The sequence below is a fragment of the Excalfactoria chinensis genome, chromosome 7, assembly GCF_039878825.1.
Source record: "Excalfactoria chinensis isolate bCotChi1 chromosome 7, bCotChi1.hap2, whole genome shotgun sequence".
In the NCBI taxonomy this organism is placed as follows: Eukaryota; Metazoa; Chordata; class Aves; order Galliformes; family Phasianidae; genus Excalfactoria; species Excalfactoria chinensis.
The window spans coordinates 32142171-32169034 of NC_092831.1; the positions used below are offsets into that span (position 1 = coordinate 32142171).

Genomic DNA, 26864 nt, shown 5'->3' on the forward strand with positions numbered 1-26864 from the left:
TATGAGAGGATGAGAGGATGAGAGGATGAGAGGATGAGAGGATGAGAGGATGAGAGGATGAGAGGATGAGAGGATGAGAGATGAGAGGATGAGAGGATGAGAGGATGAGAGGATGAGAGGATGAGAGGATGAGAGGATGAGAGGATGAGGATGAGAGGATGAGAGGATGAGAGGATGAGAGGATGAGAGGATGAGAGGATGAGAGGATGAGAGGATGAGAGGATGAGAGGATGAGAGGATGAGAGGATGAGAGGATGAGAGGATGAGAGGATGAGAGGATGAGAGTGATGAGAGGATGAGGAGGATGAGAGGATGAGAGGATGAGAGGATGAGAGGATGAGAGGATGAGAGGATGAGAGGATGAGAGATGAGGATGAGAGGATGAGAGGATGAGAGGATGAGAGGATGAGAGGATGAGAGGATGAGGATTGAGGATGAGAGGATGAGAGGATGAGAGGATGAGAGGATGAGAGGATGAGAGGATGAGAGGATGAGAGGATGAGAGGATGAGAGGATGAGAGGATGAGAGGATGAGAGGATGAGAGGATGAGAGGATGAGAGGATGAGAGGATGAGAGGATGAGAGGATGAGAGGATGAGAGGATGAGAGGATGAGAGGATGAGAGGATGAGAGGATGAGAGGATGAGAGGATGAGAGGATGAGAGGATGAGAGGATGAGAGGATGAGAGGAGGAGAGGATGAGAGGATGAGAGGATGAGAGGATGAGAGGATGAGAGGATGAGAGGATGAGAGGATGAGAGGATGAGAGGATGAGAGGAGGAGGATGAGAGATGAGAGGATGAGAGGATGAGAGGATGAGAGGATGAGAGGATGAGAGGATGAGAGGATGAGAGGATGAGAGGATGAGAGATGAGAGGATGAGAGGATGAGAGGATGAGAGGATGAGAGGATGAGAGGATGAGAGGATGAGAGGATGAGAGGATGAGAGGATGAGAGGATGAGAGGATGAGAGGATGAGAGGATGAGAGGATGAGAGGATGAGAGGATGAGAGGATGAGAGGATGAGAGGATGAGAGGATGAGAGGATGAGAGGATGAGAGGATGAGAGGATGAGAGGATGAGAGGATGAGAGGATGAGAGGATGAGGATGAGAGGATGAGAGGATGAGAGGATGAGAGGATGAGAGGATGAGAGGATGAGAGGATGAGAGGATGAGAGTGATGAGAGGATGAGAGGATGAGAGTTGAGGATGAGAGGATGAGAGGATGAGAGGATGAGAGGATGAGAGGATGAGAGGATGAGAGGATGAGGTTGAGAGGATGAGGGATGGAGGATGTGTGATGAGAGGATGGTGGATGAGAGGATGAGGATGAGGATGTGAGGATGAGTGGATGTGGATGTGAGGTGATGAGTGTGATGAGAGGAGAAGGATGAGAGATGTGAGGATGAGAGGTGTGTGGATGAGGATGAGAGGTTGAGTGGTTGAGTGTGTTGGTTGAGTGGTGTGGTGAGTGTGGTGGTTGAGGTTGTGTGGTTGTGTGGAGTGTGGAGGATGTGTGGATGTGGTGTGTGTGGTGAGGATGTGTGGTTGTGTGGATGAGAGGATGTGAGGTTGAGTGGATGTGGATGTGATGGTGAGAGGATGAGTGGATGAGTGATGAGTGGTTGAGTGGTTGTGTGGTTGGTTGTGTGATGAGGGTTGAGGATGTGAGGATGAGTGGTTGTGGTGTGTGGTTGTGTGGTTTGTGGATGAGAGGTGGAGGATGTGAGGTGAGAGGATGAGAGGATGAGAGGTGGATGAGGTGAGGGATGAGTTGATGAGAGGATGAGAGGATGAGAGGATGAGAGGATGAGAGGATGAGAGATGAGAGTGGATGAGAGTGGTGAGGATGAGAGGATGAGAGGATGAGAGGATGAGAGGATGAGAGGATGAGAGGATGAGAGGATGAGAGGATGAGGATGAGGATGAGAGGATGAGTGAGGATGAGAGGATGAGAGGATGAGAGGATGAGAGGATGGAGGTGAGTGGATGTGAGGATGAGGATGAGAGGATGAGAGGATGAGAGGTTGAGAGGATGAGAGGATGTGAGGATGAGAGGATGAGAGGATGAGAGGATGAGAGGATGAGTGTTGAGAGGATGAGAGGATGAGAGGATGAGAGGATGAGAGGATGAGAGGATGAGAGGATGAGAGGATGAGAGGATGAGAGGATGAGAGATGATGAGGATGAGGATGAGAGGATGAGAGGTTGAGAGGATGAGAGGATGAGAGGATGAGTGGATGAGAGGATGTGAGGATGTGAGGATGAGAGGATGAGTGGATGAGGATGAGAGGTTGAGAGGATGAGAGGATGTGTGAGAGGATGAGAGGTTGAGAGGTTGAGAGTTGTGAGGTGGAGGATGTGGGTTGAGAGGATGAGATGGATGAGAGGATGAGAGGTGGAGGATGAGAGGTGTGAGGTTGAGAGGATGTGAGGATGAGAGGATGAGATGAGTGGATGAGAGGTGAGAGGATGAGAGGATGAGAGGTGATGAGTGATGAGTGATGAGGATGTGAGGATGAGAGGTTGAGTGATGAGGGTGAGAGGATGAGAGGATGAGGAGTTGGTTGTGTGGATGGAGGATGAGGATGAGAGGATGAGGTGAGTGGATGAGAGGTTGAGTGGTTGAGTGGATGTGAGGTTGAGAGGTTGTGTGGTTGAGAGGTTGATGTGTTGAGGTGTGAGGTTGAGGATGTGAGGTGTGAGTTGATGATGTGTGGTTGAGAGGATGTGAGGATGAGAGGATGAGAGGTTGAGTGGATGAGAGGATGAGAGGTGGTGTGTGGTGGTTGTGTGGTGTGGTTGAGGTGTGTGGATGAGTGGTGTGAGGTGGTTGGTTGTGTGGTGGTGTGTTGAGAGGTTGTGTGTGGTGGTGTGAGGATGAGAGGATGTGAGGATGTGATGATGGAGGATGAGTGGATGAGAGGATGAGTGGTGAGAGGTGAGTGTTGAGTGGTGAGGTGTGAGGATGAGAGGATGTGAGGATGAGAGGATGTGAGGATGAGAGGTGAGTGTGGTGAGTGGTTGTGGATGTGAGGTTGTGTGGATGTGAGGTGAGTGGATGAGAGGATGAGAGGTGAGAGGTGAGAGGTTGAGTGATGAGTGTGTTGGTTGTGTGGTGTGTGGTGTGTGGTGTGAGGTGTGAGGTTGTGTGGTGAGGTGTGTGGTTGTGTGGTGGTGTGGTGGTGTGGTTGTGTGTTGGTGTGTGGTGTGGTGGTGTGGTTGTGTGGTTGGTTTGGATGGAGGTGTGGTGAGTGGATGAGTGGTGTGAGGATGAGAGGATGTGTGGTGTGTGTGGATGGTTGTGTGTGGATGAGAGGATGGGGTGAGTGGTGTGGTGAGTGGATGTGGGTGAGGTGGAGTGGTTGTGTGGTGAGGTTGGTGGATGTGTGGTGGTGAGGATGAGGTTGATGGTGTGTGGTGGTGAGGTGGTGGTGTGTGGTTGAGTGTGGTGTTGTGAGGTTGTGTGGTGGTTGGTTGGTGTGTGGTTGGTGGATGGAGGTGTGAGGTTGGTGGTTGTGGTGGTGTGTGTGGTGTGTGGTGTGGTGGTGTGTGGTTGTGGTGAGTGGTGAGAGGTTGTGAGGTTGTGTGGTTGAGTGGTGTGTGGTGGTTTGGTGGTGTGTGGTTGTGTGGTGTGGTGAGAGGATGAGTGGATGAGAGGATGAGGGTGAGAGGTGAGAGGATGAGTGGATGTGAGGTGTGGTGGTGAGTGGATGTGTGGTGTGAGGATGAGAGGATGGTGGTGTGGAGGTTGTGTGTTGGTGGTGGATGTGTGGATGTGAGGGTGGTGTGAGGATGAGAGGATGAGGTGGTGGATGTGTGGTGGTGGGTGAGAGGATGAGTGGATGGTGGTGTGGTGGTGTGGAGGTGTGGTGTGTGGTTGGAGGTTGTGTGGTGGTGAGGTGGTGAGGTGGTTGGTGGTGGTGAGGATGAGAGGATGAGAGGATGAGAGGATGTGAGTGAGTGGTGGAGGATGAGAGGATGAGAGGTTGAGAGGATGAGAGGTGAGAGGTTGAGAGGATGAGTGGTGGAGTGTTGTGTGGTTGTGGTGTGTGTTGTGTGGTGGTGGTGTGGATGAGGTGGAGGTGTGAGGATGAGAGGATGAGAGGATGAGAGGATGAGAGGATGAGAGGATGAGAGGATGAGGATGAGTGGTGAGGATGAGAGGATGAGAGGATGAGAGGATGAGAGGATGAGAGATGAGTGGATGAGAGGATGAGAGGATGAGAGGATGAGAGGATGAGAGGTTGTGTGGATGAGGTGTGAGGTGAGAGGATGAGAGGATGAGAGGATGAGAGGATGAGAGGATGAGTGGTGTGTGGTGAGGTGAGAGGATGAGAGGTGATGAGAGGTGAGAGGTTGAGAGGATGAGAGGATGAGAGGATGAGAGGTTGAGAGGATGAGAGGATGTGAGGATGAGAGGTGAGAGGATGAGAGGATGAGTGGATGAGAGGATGAGAGGATGAGAGGATGAGAGGTGTGAGGTGAGAGGATGAGAGGATGAGAGGATGAGGATGTGAGGTGAGAGGATGAGAGGATGAGGTGAGGATGTGAGGTTGGAGGATGAGAGGATGAGAGGATGAGAGGATGAGTGGATGAGAGGATGAGAGGATGAGAGGATGAGAGGATGAGAGGATGAGGTGTGTGGTGTGTGGTGTGGTGGTGTGTGGTGTGGTGGTGTGTGGGTTGTGAGGTTGAGTGGATGTGTGGTGTGGTGTTGGTGGTTGGTGGTGGAGGTGTGAGGTTGAGAGGATGTGGTGTGTGTGAGGTTGTGGTGTGGTGTGTGTGGTTGGTGGTGTGTGGTTGTGAGGTGGTGTGAGGTGTGTGGTTGGTGGTTGGTGGTGGTGGTGTGAGGTGTGAGGATGAGTGGATGTGAGGTTGAGAGGATGAGTGGTGAGTGGATGAGTGGAGTGATGGTGGTTGAGAGGTTGTGTGGGATGAGTGGATGAGAGGATGAGTGGATGAGAGGTTGAGAGGATGAGAGGATGAGAGGATGTGAGGATGTGAGGATGAGAGGAGGTGTGAGGATGAGAGGATGAGAGGATGAGAGGTGAGTGGATGAGGATGAGAGGTGAGTGTGGAGGTTGAGAGGTGAGTGGATGTGAGGAGGTGTGAGGATGAGAGGATGTGGTGGTTGTGTGGTGTGGTGGTGTGTGGTGGTGGTGTGGTGTGTGGATGTGTGGTTGTGAGGATGTGAGGATGTGAGGATGAGAGGTGTGGAGGATGGTGGTGTGGTTGAGAGGTTGTGTGGATGAGAGGATGAGAGGATGAGAGGATGAGAGGATGAGAGGATGAGAGGATGAGAGGATGAGAGGATGAGAGGATGAGAGGATGAGAGGATGAGAGGATGAGAGGATGAGAGGATGAGAGGATGAGAGGATGAGAGGATGAGAGGATGAGAGGATGAGAGGATGAGAGGATGAGAGGATGAGAGGATGAGAGGATGAGAGGATGAGAGGATGAGAGGATGAGAGGATGAGAGGATGAGAGGATGAGAGGATGAGAGGATGAGAGGATGAGAGGATGAGAGGATGAGAGGATGAGAGGATGAGAGGATGAGAGGATGAGAGGATGAGAGGATGAGAGGATGAGAGGATGAGAGGATGAGAGGATGAGAGGATGAGAGGATGAGAGGATGAGAGGATGAGAGGATGAGAGGATGAGAGGATGAGAGGATGAGAGGATGAGAGGATGAGAGGATGAGAGGATGAGAGGATGAGAGGATGAGAGGATGAGAGGATGAGAGGATGAGAGGATGAGATTACCCCATACTTTAATGGCTTTCTGTATGTTTTCGCAGGATCCACGTATGGTGTCAAGTAACTTATTGAACCGTCCCATTTCTTGAACCAGCACTGTGTTCATGCTTTGCACGTATGTGGTGGGAAACTTCATCCTTGCCACCTCAATGTCAAAGTCACAAGGAAGTTTACTGAGGATGTCTCCTGTAACTTCTTGAATCATGTCATCTTCCGTTTTGCCACCGCCAGCTGCTGTCCGAGACTGAGGACCAAAACACAATAAAGGAACATTAGGCTGATTTCATTTCATGACACCTGCTTAGAGTCAATATCATATTTCAGCACCTGTTCTTACCTGAGTCAGAAGAATGTTGTCAAATAACAGCTGTGTTTCTGATTGATCCTTGGTAATATCCGCATTTGCGTTCATTCCAAATATCTCCGGCAAAGGATTCAGCGGGAGCGTCTTTGTATAGTCAATGTAGCTTTGGTGCTGCAAAAATGAAAACAGGCTATTATGCCAGAAAAGCAAAACTGGACAAACAGCCAACATGCAGCCAACCGCATGCTGTACATCAAAGCTAATCAGAACTCTCCTTGTACACCCAACATAAACTAACATAAATATAAACATGCACATGTACACAGAAATATACTGCACCTATCATATTGCTTCAGTCCATTCTTTCCTTGAAATCAAGATTGCCCATATTGAAATCAGTCTTTACATTTTTCAGACAGCTATTGGAAAAGACACTGGACTCTTTTCTACAATCACAATCTGCTTACAGAGCCGCCCCTTTAAGTGCAAACTCCACGAACACTTGATGTTACTCACCTGTGTGATACCCTGATTGATCAATTGGTTCCTCCTACCACCACAGCCAATGAACAACTCATCTTCTTATGCCTATTTTATAATGCTTTAAACTTGAGCCATCAGGTTTATTTCATATCTATATATAAATATGTACAAATATATATACACATACATAGATAGAGACATATATAAATATAAACATATATATCTATACACATATATTTGTATCTAAGTGTATATCTATATGTGTATCTATGTATATATCTATATATACATGTGTACATATGTCTGTGTATATAGATATATGTGTATATCTATATATATACTCTCACACAAAAATACACACCTATGTGTGTCTGAGTGAGTCAGACTATATATAAATAAATAGACATACACACCTATTCACACAGATATATTTATGCATATATATATATACACAGAGATATATACGTATATATCATATATGTATATATCATATATATATCATATATGTATATATACAAGATATACATATATATAAATATACACATAGGTATACAAATATATATCTATACACACACATGTATCTATGTACATATGTATATATGTGTATCTGTGTGCACATGTGTACATACGTGAACAAGAGTGTTCATATAGATATATGTGTATATATCTATATATGTACTCACACACAAATATATACACAAACATATATCTGTGTGTCTGTGTGACTATATATACACATATACACATCTATCTACAAATATATAGAAATACACACATATATATCTATATACACACACATATATATATACACACAGCTAACTGTGTGTGTGTGAGTGCATGTGTTAAAAGGAAGCTGTACTCACGTCTCCTTCAGGAGGAACAAAGTACAGGCCGCTCGAATCAAATTTATAGTCTGGGTTTGTGATGATTTCGGATGAAAAGAACGTGTTCAGAACGCTACGGAGTGTACGGCGATCCCAGTCATCAGTGACTCTGCCACCATAGTTACATTCCCCGGTCATATAGCGAAGGGCATCGTATGGTACCTCCTAGAGAAAAGGAAAAAAAAAAACACCTGAGCCACAGCCTAACACTTATGCTGACAGACACATTAATACTGTTGCAATCTAATTCTAAATCATCCAAAATTATTAAGGAAAACATTACCTTTTAAATAACATTATCTGTTATTTAACAATTACAGTTCGTAAGTGCAATTAGACTTCTGCTGCTCGGTGGCAGGCCCTTACTGATCGACTGACAAGGGAACACTAGACTGCCATACTGTATGTGCTCACCACTCTAGGCAGTGAGTGAGAAGCACACTCAGGGCTCGGGGATGCTGCTGTACCTCGTACTGGTTGAGGAAGATGTGCAGCTGCTGCACGCTGATGCGCAGATCTGTCTCATTGAACTCGTATGGGATATTCCAACCCAGCGGCCCAAACTTCCGCCTCTCTTGCACCAGGGCGTGGAAGAAGCACAAACCATACAGCAATATCTTAAACTCAGCCTTAAAAACAAATGCAATTACATCGCTAATTAATATATGCTTTTAAGAGTATCATTTCTCCCCAAGCCCTGTGCACAGCAGCGCGCTCTCTCTGCCTCAAACCCAGCAACTCCTGCCTCGCCAACATACTGATTGTGGTTCGTGGGCAGTTCTTTTCCTTCTGGCATACAACAATTCATCTGCAGGAATTCCTCACAATGTCTAACACTTTGCTTTGCAAATATTCTTTTAAACCGCAATGACGCCTCAAAGCATTTTTACTTTTAATGCTATCCACCGGTGTGTGTCTAAGATACATGCCACTTGGTCTCTAATACCTTTTGAACTTTTTTTTTTTTATGCTGATAGATTATAAAACACTGTTCAGATAATTTTCACTCAAATAAGCTTATACGCACAAATCAACTCCTGAAAACAAAGACTTCTAAGTCTTAATAAATTAACAATGCAATAAATTACATTGGCCCACACAGATCAACGGAGCGACAGATTATTTTATGCTTGGGCTAAGAGCTGTGCTACAACAAACTTGCAGATGTACAATGCCAAATAGCATGCTTTTTACTATTCTTGTTCAAGTGGCATATTATTAACACCCATGTAATTGTCAAACTACCTCTAAAAAAGTAGGAGTCAATCAGTAAAATAAAATTGATGTTAACTCTGCTGCTGCAAATAATCAAAAGCAATTCAATCTCAGTGCAGGACAACTATTTAAAATGGTTTGCTTTTTCCCTGGTCTCCTTTAAGTGCTTCCCATAATAACACCACCACCACATCACTAACCATTTTCTTGCAGCTGTTGAAAAACTCAGGGTCGGATATTGGATCCATCAGGTACGAACGAATTATATTGGCCCGTAAACCCTTCGGTGCTTCGTTGGTCATTTTCACTCCATTCTGAAGTACAGACACCGGAAATGTGGGAGATGGGTAACTGGTGAGCCAGATTCTGAAATCCGGATGCGTTGTGTCAGGGTTAAGCTCCTATAATAAACACAGAAAAAAAAAACAACAGAAGAAATGATGAAATTCTACACATCCCCACTGTAAATACCCAAGCAACTTGTTCCTGAGTAAGAAAATGTACAAGTACCATGTTTACTTTCTGAAATAAATTGGAAGTGATCATGGTAAGACAACTTTTGTTTCACTTAACACTACAGTAGTTTTATTAAAGGCTCGAGATTTTTAAGTTAGCATTTATTCCACTCCTCACATTTACTGTTGTATAGCTTTTCTCAGAACCCCTATAATAACAGTATCTATGCATCAGAAATGAATTAAGCATATAGACAAGGGTTAAGTGTGAAATGTAATCCAGTACTTCTTTGCAAACCTATAGCCATTCACAAGTAAAATTCTTTAGCATAATACTTTTCTGCAGCAAAGAAAACTCCGGGCCTACAAAGGCAGTTGATTTACCATTCTAGAAACAGGCCACAGCAGTGCAGCAGACAGAATTAAACGGAATCAATGTGAATATTCTACATTCTTAACAGATTACTTCTATTTACCTCACAGACTCTTTCCAGCGTCGGCATCCACGAGCTTGCCAGGTGACAGTTCTGCAGAACTATCCACGCTCCTTCTTTTACTGCCTTCTCTATCATTTTCATGGCTATTGGGCCTTGGCCTTGACCGAGCGACAGAGAACTGAGCTTCGAATCGCTGTATCCCTGTATAAATAAACCAGCAAAAAATAAACCAGGGGAAAAAAAAGAAGGAAAAAAAAGAGAAAAAAAAAATAGGAAAGAAAAAAAAAATGCATTACACTGATTAGAAAAAAAAACCCTTTTCAGATATGATTCCTTACATTGGAAGTTAAAACCGGCATCTTTATTCTCTCCCCCCCAACCCCAGTTTTCCATTTCAGATTACACAAGCTAATTATATACATTGGGACATAGCAGCATTATAAAATGTACCGAAGTGTTTAACATAAAAATACTTGCAAACAACACCCGAATGCTTCCCAAAAACAATCTGCCAACATTGCTTCGTGTTCTTTCCTAAGGAGAACCCTGAGAAAAGTTTCAGCGTGTTTTTAGGCACCCGAGAACAAGTTTCTGAGCCTGCTTTGGCATTTCGCTTTTTACTCAAATAGCTACTCACAGAAAGATACAAACACATGCAGAAAAATGCATCACTTATCTTAACAATATCCAGAGATATTACAATACCTGATCGTCAGCAAACTTAACGAGCGCTGCCATGGGGTCGGCTCCGGGTGAAAGCACAAATATCAGTGGTGAGCAAGAATGGCTGTCTGAAAATGCACTCGACAAATCAAACGGAGGCGGCTCGATAAATGGACGGCCCAGGCTGTGAACGATGAACTCCTGCACCGTTGGTATTACCTCAAAGAAGAAAAAATAGGATTACAACGTCCTATTCACACATAAGCTGTGGCACGTTGCTTTGCACGGTTAAACACAAATAATGAGAAGAGCACAGCCCCCCCAAAAACTTAAGCAGTAATTCAGCCCCAGGGAAACGATCGCGCGCGCGTAAAGAAAAATGGAAATAGACTTAAAGTGAGGGCACGCACTGAAATGGTTAAATTAAGACGTGACCCTAGATATAATTTACATTCTGTATCTGAACAGACTAACACATTCGTTTAAGAAGCTGGAATTCTTCCTGAATGCACTTTGATTTTAAAGCGACAGTATCTTGGCTTAGCAAACTGCTGCATAATATTCTACACTCTAGTCTTATAGTTCTCTACTGATGTTAAGCAGACACAGCACCAAAAATTACAAACAATCCATAAAAAAACCCAGCAAAAAGCTTTTAACCTCTAAACAAATATAAATCAGTTTCCCTTACTTATCGCTACTTATTTTGGTATGCCTCTTAACTAAAATACCTTAAAACACAGACTGAATATTACATACATACTTTCTCACTATCAAAAAACTCCAACAGTATCCACAAACACAATATAACAATCCAACAACCAAACATGAAATTCAAGAACCACTACACATTCCAAAAGCAACAGCATTAATTCAACCATTTTCATCACAAACCAACAACACATTTTTAATTGCTTCAATATAAACAATATGAAACATTGCTATTACATTTCTAACATTTCAACAATAAATAAACACTTTTCATAACACATAAATATCAATTGAATCATTTAGAAAACACACAATGAAAGAAATTACATACCTAAAAGAGAAGAAACAACAGTAGAAACAATTCTCAGCTACCACACTGCTGCTCTCAGACCTGTTCTGATCTACTAAAAAGCCGCCCTGCTTTACAGGTGCAATGTGTTACCAATTAGCAAATTACCTTAAATTGAAGAGTGAGAAAGCAGGGAGCTCTGGGTTGCTTTGCTGGCAGGCTGGATAGATGGAGGTGCTTCTGAAAGAGCTCCTGTCTTCTTCAAAGCTTTTGAGTGATTTTAAAGAGATGTATGACTACGAAAAGCGCTTAGAAACCTTCAACAACTGGCCTTTCGTGAAGAACTGCAAGTGCACTCCAGAGAATGTAAGTGTGGTAAAGGATGCTTTGATGGTACACTGTGACCGAATGCAAAATCTTTCATGTTATTATGTTTGATGAAAGTTGTAAGTCTCTGTTTGTTCTACAATAATACTAAATATTCTGACTTTTCACTGCTCTGAGATACTACAGCAGAAAAAGAAGACTGTACTTCTGTTTTGGTAAGCATTCCTAACGTCTGGGCTAAATCTCAGCTAAGCCAAGCTGAAAGATTTATCAAAGATGTGAAGCCTGATAACTAAAACTAACATTGTTTTGTTTCTTACCAGGTGTGATTCTAAACTGACAACAAAATGTAGTACTCTGCTCGCATAGTTTATATCTATAGCTTTTCTTAAGCTGCATTTTTTATCTGTGGGGGGTGGGATGGGGATGGAAATAAGGAAGGAGAAAAAGTACACCTGGCTGCAGAAGATCCTGTGGAATGCTTGGTAGGTGTGCTAGCCAGTCAGGGAAACAGCAAAGGTACCCCAGTAGTCTGCAAACATAACAACTATGTGGAAACCTGCTCGTTAGATCAGCTCCTTCCTTTACTAGCTGATCTTCCTGCTTGCTGTTCTCGCACTTGAAACTTGTTTTGTTGGCTTGTTCTGCTCTAAGAAATGCAGTGGGAAAAGATGTTATCCTAAGTCCTCAGGAACTGTTTGACGTGAGCGTGAGCTGTGTGTTGGACCTAGTTCTAAACTTCTGAACTGTCTCTCGCAGATGGCGAAGGCAGGCTTCGTCCACTGTCCGAGTGCCAACGAACCAGACGTAGCCAAATGTTTCTTTTGCTTGATAGAACTGGAGGGCTGGGAACCGAATGATGACCCATGGTAAGCACAGGTGTAATATTATTTCCCTAAATGTCTTTGACAGCATACCCTTATGTTTTACTAGCATTTCACTGAACTGAAGCCTACTGAAAGCTTATCATACCTTATTCCTCCACAAGCTTGTTAATTTTACAATGAGACCTGTTCAGTTTTTCATTTCTCAAAGGTTTTTCATTTCAGTTTTTCAGTTTTTTCAGTTTTTCAGTTTTTTTTCAGTTTCAGTTTTTCATTTCTCAAAGGTTTCCTGGTTTTAATACCTGTTCTCATTCTGGGCTTATGCTGCAGGGAGGAGCACGCCAAACGTCGCAGCTGTGGCTTTTTATCTCTCTCTAAGAGCTTTGATGAGCTGACAATGGAGGAGTACTACATGCTGGAGATGACCAGGCTAAGAACCTTCCTTGTAAGTGTTAACAGAGAAATCTTAAAAAACCAAGCTAGACCGCGTAAAAGTAATAATAAAAAAGATAAAATTCTTTTCTTAAGATGGTTGAAAGCTAGGAAAGGAATGATGGTTTACTGCTAACTCTGTAACTCTAAAGCAATAACTAATAAGCATTAATGGCTAACAAACATGCATTTCTCTTTTTTTCAAAACCTAGTCTATTTTCTACCTTCTGAAAGAAAACTTAGTTCAGTTATCACTGTTTGTCCAAAAACTTGTTAGGGTACAAAAACTGTCTTGGGTGTGATAACTGTTCCTGGAAACTACAGTAAGCAGCTCCAGCATCTTCTCAGAAGGGAAGAATACTGCATGTGATGAAACAAAACTCTGTCAGACTGTTGCTTTTACTCTCTAGCTTTACACAAAATCCCTGACTAATTGTGTCATCAGACTTTAAAGCCTATTTCTATTCCTAGCACTCGAGTTATGATCTTCCCTATGGTATTTGTGCAGGCCATACTGTAGATGTGTAACCCAAACATGTGTAACTGAGCTATTTTAGTTAACGGTCTTTGATATATGATCTCTTAATTCTGTGGATAATAACAAAATTGAAGTGAGCTGAACTCCCTGATGGGGCACGCTTACCGTGTCTCTTACTGTCCATTTAACTTCCTCGTAGCTTTGTAAGATAGAGCTTTATCTTACTGATGTCCAATATTGAAAACAAACCTGGTGACTGTTAAGATAATATCAAGTGTAAATGACGCTCAAATAACTAAAAATAGGAGCAGTCCACTTAAGTGAGAGCAGTCTGTTATCTCAGAAGGTGGAATAAATGTAAATAAGAAATTACCTAAAGATACCTGAACTAAAATAACTAAAACGCTCTCCCCTTTGTGATTTAAAGCATAGCTAAATGATGGGCTTGTAACTTACAAGTATGCTAAATATACCAAAAAATGATTGCTGAACGGAACTCCTCCGGTAAGGCTGGTGAAAAAATTTTCTAATTGGACTGTCATATGCACCTGAAGCACCTGACAAACCAGTGCATGCCAATCAGATAGTTGTACTGGTGATTTAAAAGCATACTTCTAAGCTAGGGTTAATAGTGGATAAAAGAGTTCCTGAGGATTTCAGTACTGAACCCATCTGAATTGGGCAGTTAAATTAACTGTCTGAAAATCTCTATCTACAGCGCAAAACCGGCAGAAGCGTCATCAACTCCTTTGAAGAAGAAGTCGCCGCAACTAGGAAACGTCTCGTGGATAACTTTGTCTCTAAACATCAATACACGCCTCAGCCACCTGCACCTCTCCAAGCTGATCCGGCTTGCCAACCTTCTGAAAGTTCCTATAGCCAGTCCGAACAAGTCCGGAAGTAAAGTCTGACTCTGATGTCTCTTTCCTCTACTTTATACGGTAAAACTATTTTTATTAGCATGCAAATACTAATTGTAAGTTGAACAGCTATTAAAGGAAGCATAGACATGTTTTTAACAGGCTCTCTAGAGCTAAAGCAGTAAACCATTTTACTTCTATTTTTCACAAAATGCTTTGTTGTGGCTAGGTGTAGGCGCACGCCAGTCCCAATAAACTGTGACTATATAAGAAATATGTAAGCAAATATTTGTATCTTGCTTGTAGTAGGCTGACTTATTAGAATAAAGATTAACAATGGTGAGAACCTATTGTCATGTATGCCTTATTTGAGCCTCTGAGCTAGATGCTTGGAATAGTCCTGTGTTGAAATACTTCTGATAGAACAGAATGGATCTGGGTGTCTGCAGTAATTAATACTCAATGGACTACTCTGCTGTAAAATTATCTTCCTAAAGCAGTCTAATTAACTACGGATAGTGACAGTAAAAAAAAAAAAATACGCAAGGCAAATTGTCAGGAGTAATGAAAAAGCAGAGTCACTGGGCCTATAAGACAACCTTGAGCTAGAAATTCTCAGGAGATTATGGGGTATGTGCTGAAATGTAACAGAAGCTCGAGCCCTATCTTTCTGCATTAAGTAATCTGTCCATTACGCTTGTGGTTTCCTGGGAGGGGTCCAGACTAAGCAAAGGTGTATTCCATGCTGTGTTGTCAAGTTCAGCCATAAAAACTAGGGTAAAGAAGGAGGAGACTGTATGTTTGGAACGATGGAGTTTGTCTTACCTGGTGAACAGACTACATCAGTATGATCTTTGACAGTCTTACCACTCCAGTTCTTGGAAATTAATTTTTGTCTCTAAAATACACATCCCTCTTATTAAAACAAGGCACATACCTTGTCAGGTCTTAAACAGCGAATGACAAGCATCCTTTGGAATTCTCCCAACTTTTCTTGCCACTCTGCGGGAAAACCTTCATGCTGAGGATCCTAAAAACACAGATATTTCAGTTTTTTCTAGTGCATTTGTGAATTACCATTTATCTTAACTCAATACATCAATTCATAATGTACTCTTCATTCATCTGCAGGAATGGGACTGATTTTTTGGGGGAATTTTTTTGTTGTTTTGTTGTTGTTTGTTCATTTGTTTCCAAGAAAAAGCAATAAACAAAGGAAAAAAAAGACACAGTTTCTGGGTGGAACTGAACAGAAAAAGCAAAGGTAAGTCAAAGTATGTCCCAGAACTTGCTTTGTAAGTGGCTTATGATTACTGTAGCTATGTTACAGCAGTTACTAGACTAACAGCAGTAAGCATGTGGCATAAAATAATTTAATAAAGCACAACACTAACTGCTTATTGGTATTTCAGCTATGCCGGAGAAACTCTTAGGCTTTCTTATTGAATCCAGTGCACGGAGATATGCAGGCAGACCTGCGCAAAATACGGTTTTTGAGCAACCTACATTAAGCAAATTGAGTCTCGGTGCAGCTTGCTTTCTGCAAAGGACCTGGACTCAGACCTTCTCCTTCAGCCCGTTTCTTCATACGTAATGCTGTATTCCAGTTTCTCATGTCATTTTTCAATTAGGATATGGGTAAAATAGGTACGTTGCAATGGAAATCCTATTTAAGAAACTATCTAAAAATGTGCTACTTTAGAATCACTGAGTAAATAACAAATGCTAAGGAACAAAGGTGGCACTGAAGACCATACCAAGTTCTGCTACTGATGAAAATTCTTAATTTCTCCATGAGGAGTGGAGACGCATCAGTAAGCTTTGAGATTAAGTCAGCTGGCTGGGGGAAACAGAATTTCAGTCCCTGCTCTAAGATACAGACCGTAACTTTAGATAAAAATACCTGGAACTCTCAAACCAGGGAGCTGAATTCAGGTCTCCTTGGAAGCAACATGCATTGTAAGAGAAGAAAATGTCTCAGTCTCATCAGAAAACTATTTGTCAGCTGTTTTCATTGTAGGATTACTTATAACAAGGGGGCTCGAGATCATAAACAAAACTGCTCTTTAGTTGTGTGTTACTGGGTATAAACTGTACAAGTGAAAATATGGCCTCTATCTTCTATCAGAAAAAGAATGCTTTCTAAGACCCACTAACTAGCACTTTTTAATGTGTATTCACAGGCAAGTACTATTGTTGGAGCCGGATACCTAAAGAACATGCTTTTATCATCATGAGGCCTAAACACCCATCCCAGATCACGACGGTGACAGACCAAGCCGTTCCGTTTCATAAACCTTCAGTAACTGTCCTTGTCAGGGCATTCCCGATTTCTCAACTACTTTAAAATATCAGGTAACCGATGACCGGACTGTGTAGGCCTTACTTTTTGAATGATACTTAAGTGAAGAAATTTGTTAATTTCCATTTGGCTCTGTGAACAGTTAGCTGTCAATATGGGGACGCTGATTCTTATCTCCTTACAGTCAGTACCTTTACTTCATAAAGATATAACCTCAGAGGAGTAGGTAATAATGTAGTCTCTTCACCCTTTGTTTCAAAGGCTCTAAGTTCTCTGTTAAGTTTCCCAAAGACTAGTGCTGTAACAAGAACTAAAACTCTCAATTTAATGTATATATCAAGTAAAAGCTGAAGGAAAGCTTTGTTTCTGCTGTTTGCCTGTTTCCTGCGATCTGGGCAATCAAAGGAGGCATAATCTGCTTAATTTCTTGTGACAATATGATAATTTTCCAAGAATTTTCCCCTCAAAATCCCTTAGCTTTCCTCTCTACGTCCATCAAGTACCTTTGTTACAGAAAGGCTTTCTAAATCATTGAATAAGATAAAAAGCAGCCTTTTTACAAAGAGTATTACAGGCCACTGGCTGTTTAGCTGCATGTTGATATTTTCTCCTCGTTTAAGGAATGGTTAGAAAAGTGCTTTGCTGGACTAGCATAAATGGACGCTGTGGTTCCAGTGTAGGAAGCTGCTGTGGTCAGGCACATGCTATTGGAAAACAGTAGTTTATAAAACTGTTTGATCAGGAATTGTGTGTACTGTGAGCACTCGGCATATCGAGAAGCAGTATGATAAAAACAAAAGCCAAGAAAAGTTGCCAGTAAGGCAAATCAAGTGCAGTTCATCTGCATGGCTTAGATTTTAAGCAAACAGTGGTGAAAACGTATAAAGAAATCATTTATGCTTATCTGTCACTCTGGAATAGAACACAGGTCTCTCAAGTCCTATTTGAGTATATCTATGAAATAACGATTGTTTCTGTTGCTGATTTTTAAGTTTACCCAGAAAAGCTCAATACCTACTTAACAGTATGAAAAGCCATCCTTGAAGCACAGTGAACAAACAGATGGACTTATCAGGCAACAGTGGCTGACTTCAATTTAGCAAATTTCACTGTCCCCTTACTTCCACAGGTTTTGCTGTCTTTTACTCCATCCAAATTAAATCAACTCCTGCAATTCGGTAACCTCCTGACAAACTGGCAATAATCTGCCACTCTGCACCATTTGCATAAATATGTACTTTTGTATATGCAGGAACATACCCTGTAAAATGACTATGTTTTATTTTTTCTGAGTAAATATATTCCCTATCTTAATTGGCTCACGAAAGCAAGCGATCAGGAATGTTAACTTACCAAGCTGTCGTACACCACTTTCCATCCATCTTTATGTCGTGCAAAATCCTTACGAATGTTTGTGAAGCTCGGTAAGTCTTCCAGCCGACAAATTTCATCCCAGGATTGCGGAGGAAGCCAGGTGCACGGATTAGGGAAGGGATTGTCCAAGCCTATACCGCCAGTCAACAGGAATTTCCACTCGTCCTCGTTGATCTGCAGAGAATAATACTGCTCTCAGAACTGAATGGATATAATCTGACAGTTTTAGTATGTTCTACAGGAAACCACCATGCTCATCTCTTTTCTTAGACTAATAGAAAAAACAATCCTACCCCGAAGCATTTATCGTCTGATTTCAGTTAAGAATGAATCTGAAGAACTGAGGAACTTAAGGTATAAGCTGACTTTACAATGATTTTCATCTGCATTCCTGAGTTGGAGGAAGGAGCAGTTCTAGACTACGCTCTCTATTAGATTAATTTGTAATTCCAAATGTTTCGATGTGGAAAAAGTGAAGAAAACCCATCAGGAAAACATTTCAGGGAATGTTGCAGTTTGAAACCATTTTACTGTAATACAAGTCCAAATATGGAAAAACAACTATCAGTCCATTGCGCATCTCATTCCTTTATCTCAAAACTGCGGCAGCTTGGATTTTGTACATACTAGTCATTTGTTACCGTCAGCTCTCAAAGGTATTTGTTTAAATGCTTCCATGAGACTGTGAAACCACTGAGCAGTTTTAAGTACTGCTTTTCAGATAATGACGTTAAACCAAGTTTACTTCATTGTGAATTGAAAACATTTTTAAAATGTGGAAAAGAAAGAAAAAATCCTAGAAAAGAGATACTTTGTAAAGAATTTTTATAAATTAACAAAATTCAGGTTTGCTTTTCAGGAGTTCTTTGTAAAAAATTAGAAATGTTTAATGCTTTATTTGAAAAACATGAATCATTTCTTAAATTACCTCTTACAATTCATTATTTTTGCTTTTAGACTTCACAATACATTTACATATATTGTAATTTTGTGCAACATTAACCCTAACAGTAACATAGGGTGGACTTAGGTTTAAATAATGTCTAGAAAAAATATTATCATCTAATGCAATTTTGCCACCCGTTTGCTACAAGGTTTTTTTATTCTAGAGACTCTTTTCCAGTTATTATAATTGCTCATTAAAATCAAACAATAAAATGGCTGATAAAATATTATTAGTATTTATAAAGTTATTTTCCTATTTTATCCTGAAAATTCTTAAGGCTGGTCGTTTAAAAGTATGGTCTAATATATAACAGACTTGACTCCGAGTTATTTTTAATTCCTTACCATTTTCTCATATTTCAGGAGATTCACAGTTAGACAAAAAGAGAAGAGCAGCTTGTCCTTTTCGAACAGTGAGCGACAGATGTTGACATAAAGTGAGTAAGTGAAATGATCCTTGAGAATCTTCAGCCTACAGGTGTCAGGAAAAGAACAAACTTCTGTTAATATCACGCTTAAAATCTGTAACTTTTTGACACCTATTAGAAATAAATTGCATCTCCTTAGTTGTAACAAACTCTCCGGTCAATTATCCTCAAAAGAATCATTAAATGTGCATACAAATTTGTGATGAAAATAACAAATGCCAACATTATAACTCCTCAATGCATTTTGTGGAGAAAATGAGCGATCTCCTTTGGGAGTGTCACACAAGAAGAATGACATTAAAATTCATTACGAACAAAAATACCACGGCCCAAATCCAAAAAGCTGATTTTTTCATTGTCTTCTGAAATCTATTTGCCATTCTACAGACTCTATAATGGAAAATATATGACAAAGTTATGACCATTAATTCTTTTCTTTAAATAATATAAAAAAAGAAGCCATCTATACAGCTTTCTTTCACTAAGATTTAAGTTAGAGCAGTCAAAATAATGAACAACTCAGAGATGGGTAGAAACTGGGCACCTGCATTTGCACAATTATTTCAAACAAAGGAAAGAATGATTAACATCAATATCTCAGAACACATAGAATAGCATCTGATTAGCGGAGACAACCCAAGATGCAAAATCCCATGCGAATTATTAACAGAGAATTTTCTGTGCCTCGGCAGGTCTGCTTTACTATGTCTTTGCTCAGCAAAGCTGTGAAAATGAGCTTACGCCAATCGTGCCCTGGGAACAGATGCTGTCAGCTAGAATTCAGGTCTGGTATCTTTCTTTTTCTGCTAGCATAAAGTTTTTGTTTCAAATAAGCTAAATATAAAACTTTTTTCTTATTGCTCGCCAACCTGGATTTGGGAAAATAGGCGTATGCGGCACCTTTGATAAACCAGGTATGCTAATCGCGAACCGTACAGACCTTGACTAAATTGTAATGTGAAAAGAGTCTCTGTAACTCAGTGCACCATTAAAAAAAAAAAAGCTATACATTAAGCACTACCTTATCAGGTACTACACCTTATTTGTATTTAGATAAAACATAGATTGTAACAGATAATCCAGAAATTGTAATCTGCAACGCTAACTAGTTTTTCTGCAGTCCTTTTTCTCATCTTTTGTTCACTGAATTAACATGTAAGTAGCTAAGCGAGAGAAACAAAGCTCTGTGAATTTAATCCACAGATCTGAAAATCAAATAAGCCGCTAAAGTGGAACTTATTAATTGAAGCCATCAAATGCTGAAAAGATCTCTTAAGAAAATCTCAGTGCGAATAATTCACTTCAGCATTGTATTCTGGATAATCCTAGTGTAACCTTAATTGTTCACATGTATAATAAATCCAACACTTGCTTTTAAGAGATCGTTAAAGACTGCAGTTTCTCCCGTTTGCATGAAGTGAAAATGGAAGACAGAGGGACGTCCCGCATACAGAATTATAATCGAGCAGTCCAACCTTTTCTGGGTTAACTATTACTGCTTTTTCTACTCTACAGCCAAAAGCCCCAGTGACAGGACTTCTTTCTCTCTTATCCTTTGTGTGAAAGTTTCTTTTCTGCTTCTGGAAGGCATAGAAAGTTGATATGTAAAATATAAAATTAAGATGATTGGACCGTTTTAATCTGTCTGCTGCTTTGCATTTTAATACGTGGCTTAAGCTATCTATTACTAAAGAAAATATTAGAATAGGTTGCACTCATACTATATTATACCCTTTTGTTTCTAGGAATAAATTATCTTTCAGAAAAATATCCAGCAGAGATATACAAGGACTGTTTCAACATGCAACACCTGATGCAACACGCTTCGCAGAAATGGCAATAACTTTTCTAGAGTAACTGATTACAAATGGTAAGTTATACCTCTTACCTTGTTTGTAAATCTTCAGATTTCTCTGAGTTATCTATAGACATGATGAATAGGTTAATAAACCACATGAGAGAGTACTGATACATTGGCTCAATGTTGGCTAGATCAGTAATGGAAAAAAACAAGATTGTCGAATGGATGGAAATAGGACGATAGCCCATACGGGTGGCATCGATCTTCTTTTCGGTTTCTTCAGCTACAGCTTGCTTTTCAGAAATCTCATTAGCCAGAACTTTGGAAGAAGACAATATCTTAATAGCAGTTTCATCCTCTAAAATGTTTCCTTCTGAAGCTGAAAGAACTTCCAAAATCTTGTCCTCTATTTCTTTTAGTTGCCTATGATAAAACACATTTTTTTTTTCATATCAAATTCAGTTATTTTCTGCTAGTTTTATAAAAGAAGGTAACGTGTAGATTCTATCCACAATATGCAACTTACATAACTAACCTACTTATACTTGTTATTAAGCATTGGCTTAAATTTCAAAACATTAAGCTAATTTTAGACTAGAAGTAGACATTGCAAAGGCAACCTTCGCAACATTTTGAACGCTACATGTTTTATGATTCGACCCATGGGTAAAAATGCCTACTGCATATGCAATAATTGCAAATAGAACACACAATGAAAAACAAAACAAAACAAGACCCACACTGTGAAACATCAATGTTTGTGAGGACAGCAAATCATACATTAATAACAATTTGAAAGGGACATATAAAAACAGAAGACGTGATCAGGAGTTTGCTTTATTGTGACATATCCCCTTGCTAAGTTCTTGAGTAATTTATTATAATTCCCCAGACAGCAAACTGGTGAGAGAAAGCCACAACCAATAGGAATATGAGAAAGACAGTGTATTTTAATTGGGCTTTAGGCTAAACGAGAGAAGTGTGGGCTCTCAAAAATAAGTCATCAATTTCCCATTAAATCAGGCCAACATAATAGAGCAATTAAAAGATGCCTCTGATATATATTTCCCACGATTCTGATTTTCTTCTTCCATCCCGAGCAAGTGAAATTATCTCAGTACCTTTTATTCGCAGCCCCTTGGAGGATAAGGGCTTGTTTTTCTCCTTCCAGATCTGGCCTTTCTCTTGCAACTACTATTCCAAGAAGCTGATCTTGCATTCCTTCTGAAGTTATCATGAAATTCAATAATGTTACCTGTTAGATGGAAGATGTTTAGAGATGTGATCATATGCAATTAAAACGCTTCCTCATTTACAGGATGAGGACTGTGTAACAACGTGTTATACCAAAATTGACAGTAAATGGAATGCAGATGAAAGTTTAAGATTATGTATTGGAAAGTTAATGCCGGGATTCACCCAGAAAGTTAACCACGAGACTGTTCTCATTCCAATCCTTGAAATTACATTGAAACTCTAAATATTAATGTTTCGAGAGACCAGTTCATGTAGCATAAATGAACGCTCGTACACTAAAAAACAATCTTCCCTGTCAACACCCTTATGCTTCCAATAGCCTTCTCAAAGAGATTTCTATGAATGGAAGACTCAACAAATTCCATAAATACTTAATACATTTGTTAATGTTTGTTTTCTTGATCCGTTCCGTCTGAACTTTCCACTAAAAAGGGATGCTGACGCAGTATTTTAGGAAAATATAAATACTGATCACATTTTAGAATTTTAATCAACTTCTTAGTTCTTATTATAAAATCTTTGCCATTTTCATAAAGTGGTTAAACAGATGCCGGTATTATGCTTTTAATTAATATTAATCCTGCAACGTATGTTTTCCCCTTTCATTGCTCTGTTCGCTTGCAGTTGCCGTTGTTATTACCACAGTTATTTGTACCCTGCTAACAGCATAACATCATCTTCTCTTTTTCATGAATATATAGCAGTAATGGTAAAAAAATAAGAAATTTTCAAAAGTTGTTCACTAAAAGAATTTCTGTGCCCTAACATATTTATAACCAATTCGATAAATGCTCTGGCTGAAACGGCAAAAAGCACATAATGTTTTGTATATGAAAGGTAAAAAGTACATCACCAGTAGAGACTAGAAAATAGTTGATGCACATAGTTCAAAACCAAAAAAGTCAACTCACTGATCAAAGACTTAGCTTAAAGTGACTAATAGTGACTAGTTTGTCCTTGGGCTTTTTTGGTATGCACAGATGATTGCTGACTAGTATTTTCAGAGAAAGATAACCTTGAGCCTCAGGATTAGTTAAGATACTTAATACTTATATGACCAATATGTCTTATTATTATTCCACTAATGATATCCAAAAGCGGTCAAAAACGTTCTTCTGTGAGCTTTGCTTGCTTTCTTAAAATACAGCATTGATGGGTATTCATTATACAACACCTCATTTGAGGCTCTTTCGTTGCTGTTTTTAAACAGGAATTTTCAGAGGAAGTTCAATTGTACTTGACTCTAAGAAGTGTTATGACCTTCACAAACATCACATCCTGCTTCTTCCCCATCTTTTTTACAGATTTTAACACTGGTAACCTAAAGGGAAATATAAGAGGGATCTAAACTTTATAAAGAGCAGGAATGTTTCAGAAGCTCCATTTCTCCTCCTCAAAGCAGACGGTTTGCAACAAGCAGCTTTGAGATAACTTTCAAACAGAGTTACCGTGCTCTGAAACATCGGCTGGCTCAGATACTTGAACCTCTGAGGACTAAGCACCCATGTTGGAATCTACGGTCTTCCTTAGCCTTAGAGGGATGTAATTATATTTTAATGGACATGAATACAACAGCGTTCCTAGAGCTGAAAACGGTAAGTTTTTTTTACTGCTTTTCTACTTACAGCATTTCTGATAAATACTCTTACAAACGGAGGAAAGATTCTCTGAATGGCTAATAACTGTGAATATGTATTTGTATTGCAAAGACATGTAAATACATTATATATGTGTTTATGAAGGCTTTGCTCTATAAGACATCAGAATTCCTTACAATCATTACTATGAAACGAGATAGCCATATCATTAACTTTTTTCTATAGACTCTTTTCCATGAGCTAGCTCCAGAGTAATCTTCAGGGTAATTAATTACACCTATGGGCATTACAATTATGTTCAGACAAGGTTATTTACATACTATTTTTCTGTCTGCTTCTCCCTGCATCAATCGCTGACTGACAACTAGGAGATTGTAATTCTATTAACTCAAAACAACTCTTGGGAAATAACTTTCATATAATTTTATAAATATACATACTACTCTAAATCTTTTGGAAGTTCTCTTCCTTTTATATTTCATCTTTTTTGTTTGTTTGTTTTGTTTTTTCCCTGAACCTGAAGGTAATTATCTTTTAGGAGAATTCATTTTTGTGCTTTTTCCCCACTTTCAGTACTCCTATATAGTTGAAACTTAACTTCAGCCTTTCACATTGCTGAATATCAGGTTTACGAAGCTTGATTTAAATGTCCTGCGTCTCCAGTACGGCATTTAACCCAAATGTCAGTTACCAATATCTTTTAATTAAAAATTCTTTAAAAGTAATGATGAATAAACAACCAGTTTTATTCTTGAAAGCGGGGAACGCTTTTTTGTTGTTCCTTGAAGATATAAATAAGAATTGTTCAAAAATACTATAATCTGGACATAATTTTTATATCTTTCATAAACAAGGCTCAACATCAGAAATTAACTATAATAAAGAAATCTGGAATTATATTAATTCCCTGTATACACTTCTGTAATAAAGATTACTAAAAAGCAGCAAGAGATACAGACTGGAAGAGCTGTTAATTTAACTTTTTCTTAGAGTATGAAAATATGTTGGTATTGCAAGGTGATGTGTTAGTTAGGAGATAGAACACCGGTCTTCCAGCAGTGCCAAAAAAATGAAAATAAAACAGTCGCTAAGTGAGGAGGAATCAACAAGTGCCAAAGATTTTACTCTACTGGAGCCAAAAAAGCATTCTAAAATTAAAACAGACTTGTACACTCAATTTCAAAATTCTCACCTTGACGGATACTTCTGGAAGATAATGTGGATTTCTCAGCTTAGTTGAAATATAAAAGCGGAATTCGGGAGAGTACTCAATAGTGGAGTCTCCGAGGCAAATGCATATACTTCCTGACTGCTTAAACGTCTGTTTGAGCAATAGGGGCTCAAGAATAGGATCCAGTTCTTCTCCAATATTCTCTAGAAGCACTTTAAGGTAACATAAGAGTTAGTAGTTAGTATTTATATGCAGTGCACAAAAAATATTTATCAGGCAAAGTTTTCAGATACAAATGACATTTCTTAACATGTTCAGCCAATTGAAAATGGAATTTAAGAACTGTATTTTTAATTTCTTCCTTTTTTCCTAGTATTTTATTTTCAAACAAGCGAAAGAAACTTGTGTTATTGCTGCCAATGGATTAGAACAGCAGTTTAAGATTACCATTTTTAACAAGGGACCTAACAACAAATTGTATGCTACGTATCACCAAAACAAACCACTTCAAGAACCCACGATGTCTTCTCTTTCAATGTAAGACTATAATATCAAAATCGGAAGAGAAACAAACAATCTGTTTTTTTCTTTGAACTCGAGTTATCCATTAAAATTAGCTGCAATTATCACTGTGTAATCTATTAACTAACTCGTTTGCGTTTGAGGCTACAACAGAACCACGGCAGCAGTAAATCTAGTGCATGGAATACAGGAATCATTAATTGATCACAGCCTAGCAATCTAGTAATTCGTACTCTTAAAAAGCCATAAATAGAAAACATTACTTTATAGAAATCAAACTGTTGTAATATGAAAATAAAGATGTGATAAATCTTGCAGAGCGATTAGAAGATGCCAATTAAATGGAGGATTAGAATCATTTTCTCCAAAGAACTAGCCTATAACCTACATTGAGGATATCAACTCTGACAGCTACAATTGGATTCCAAAAGAGAACCACTGCAGTTCCATTATTGAGTTAATTGTACTCTCTCCAGGTTCTTTTGTAATTTACAATGTTGTTATTCGGTAACTTACCGGGACTGCCAAACTGAATGCAATTTTCCAGTGTCGTAACAAACTGAGGGTCGCTGAGCTTGATTACGTGCAAGTTATTGACTTTTTCCATATTCTTTATCCATTTATTTGCTTGACCCTGAGGATCTATCATAAGAGGCCATCTTCTAGCATTACTGAAGAGAAAAATAGAAATTTCAAGGCTGAAACATAAGCACTTCAACATTACCCTGAAGTAGGTTTTAAGGCAATATGTTTTCTTTTTTCATTAAAACAAAAGCATGCAAGTCCAAAAATCCTACTAGCTACATACTTGGCTATAGTCTTTACTGGATTAAGAGGAAAAACAAAACTTCAAGTTATTTGCTCATAACTATAACTTTCCCCTTTCAAAGTAAGTACTTAGAATAATCATTCTTCAATCCTAGAAAGATTAACCTTATTTAATTTTATAATCCATTCAAAATAAAAAGATGGCTGTAAGTTTTGAAATTTTGAACAGCTTTAATGGAGTAGACGTAAGTTAACATTTCCAAGTGAACAAATAGAATTTTCTATGCAAGAGGTGTTTTGTACTTCCAAGGTCTCTTCTTTTAAACCTAATCCTAAAGCACAATGGACAGGGAGAACATCTGGATTTTATTTCTGCCAGACTTCTAACTACTTTGTTGATATATTTTTATCAGCATTCTTTACTGTGTGTAGGTTCGTTAACTAAAGATTCTCTAACAACAGCCAAACACAGAGGGCTTTCATCGCTGTTAAAGCCATTTCTTATTGACAGAAATACATAAGCAATCACTGTGTGTAATTCCAAAAATATTACTGAATAGCTCTCAAATTCTACTT

General features: G+C 39.7%; 2 protein-coding genes across 2 annotated transcripts in view; one reads left to right on the forward strand and one right to left on the reverse strand.

The window, feature by feature from the left end:
• The window catches only part of DNAH7 (dynein axonemal heavy chain 7), a 94653-nt gene that overhangs the window by 8111 nt on the left and 59678 nt on the right, over positions 1-26864 (reverse strand). The window contains 14 exon segments of the mRNA XM_072341046.1: positions 5774-6004; positions 6098-6235; positions 7411-7596; positions 7899-8060; positions 8847-9047; positions 9578-9739; positions 10244-10420; positions 15060-15152; positions 17778-17972; positions 19089-19215; positions 21060-21395; positions 22094-22227; positions 25020-25210; positions 26037-26191. Of these exon segments, the coding sequence (XP_072197147.1) occupies positions 5774-6004; positions 6098-6235; positions 7411-7596; positions 7899-8060; positions 8847-9047; positions 9578-9739; positions 10244-10420; positions 15060-15152; positions 17778-17972; positions 19089-19215; positions 21060-21395; positions 22094-22227; positions 25020-25210; positions 26037-26191 (2488 nt within the window).
• Positions 11299-14483, forward strand: LOC140254532 (baculoviral IAP repeat-containing protein 5.1-like). The gene is made up of 4 exons (XM_072341054.1): positions 11299-11567; positions 12288-12397; positions 12683-12797; positions 13981-14483. The coding sequence occupies exons 1-4, from the start codon at positions 11430-11432 to the stop codon at positions 14164-14166; spliced, it is 549 nt and encodes a 182-aa protein (XP_072197155.1). The 5' UTR covers positions 11299-11429; the 3' UTR covers positions 14167-14483.

What these genes read in the sequence shown, in the direction of transcription:
- LOC140254532 (XM_072341054.1), top strand. Translation starts at nt 11,430, where the DNA reads ATGGAGGTGCTTCTGAAAGAGCTCCTGTCTTCTTCAAAGCTTTTGAGT. An exon ending in GCAAGTGCACTCCAGAGAAT is followed by an intron (nt 11,568 to 12,287) that starts GTAAGTGTGGTA and finishes TGTCTCTCGCAG; the next exon opens with ATGGCGAAGGCAGGCTTCGT. An exon ending in CCAGGCTAAGAACCTTCCTT is followed by an intron (nt 12,798 to 13,980) that starts GTAAGTGTTAAC and finishes CTCTATCTACAG; the next exon opens with CGCAAAACCGGCAGAAGCGT.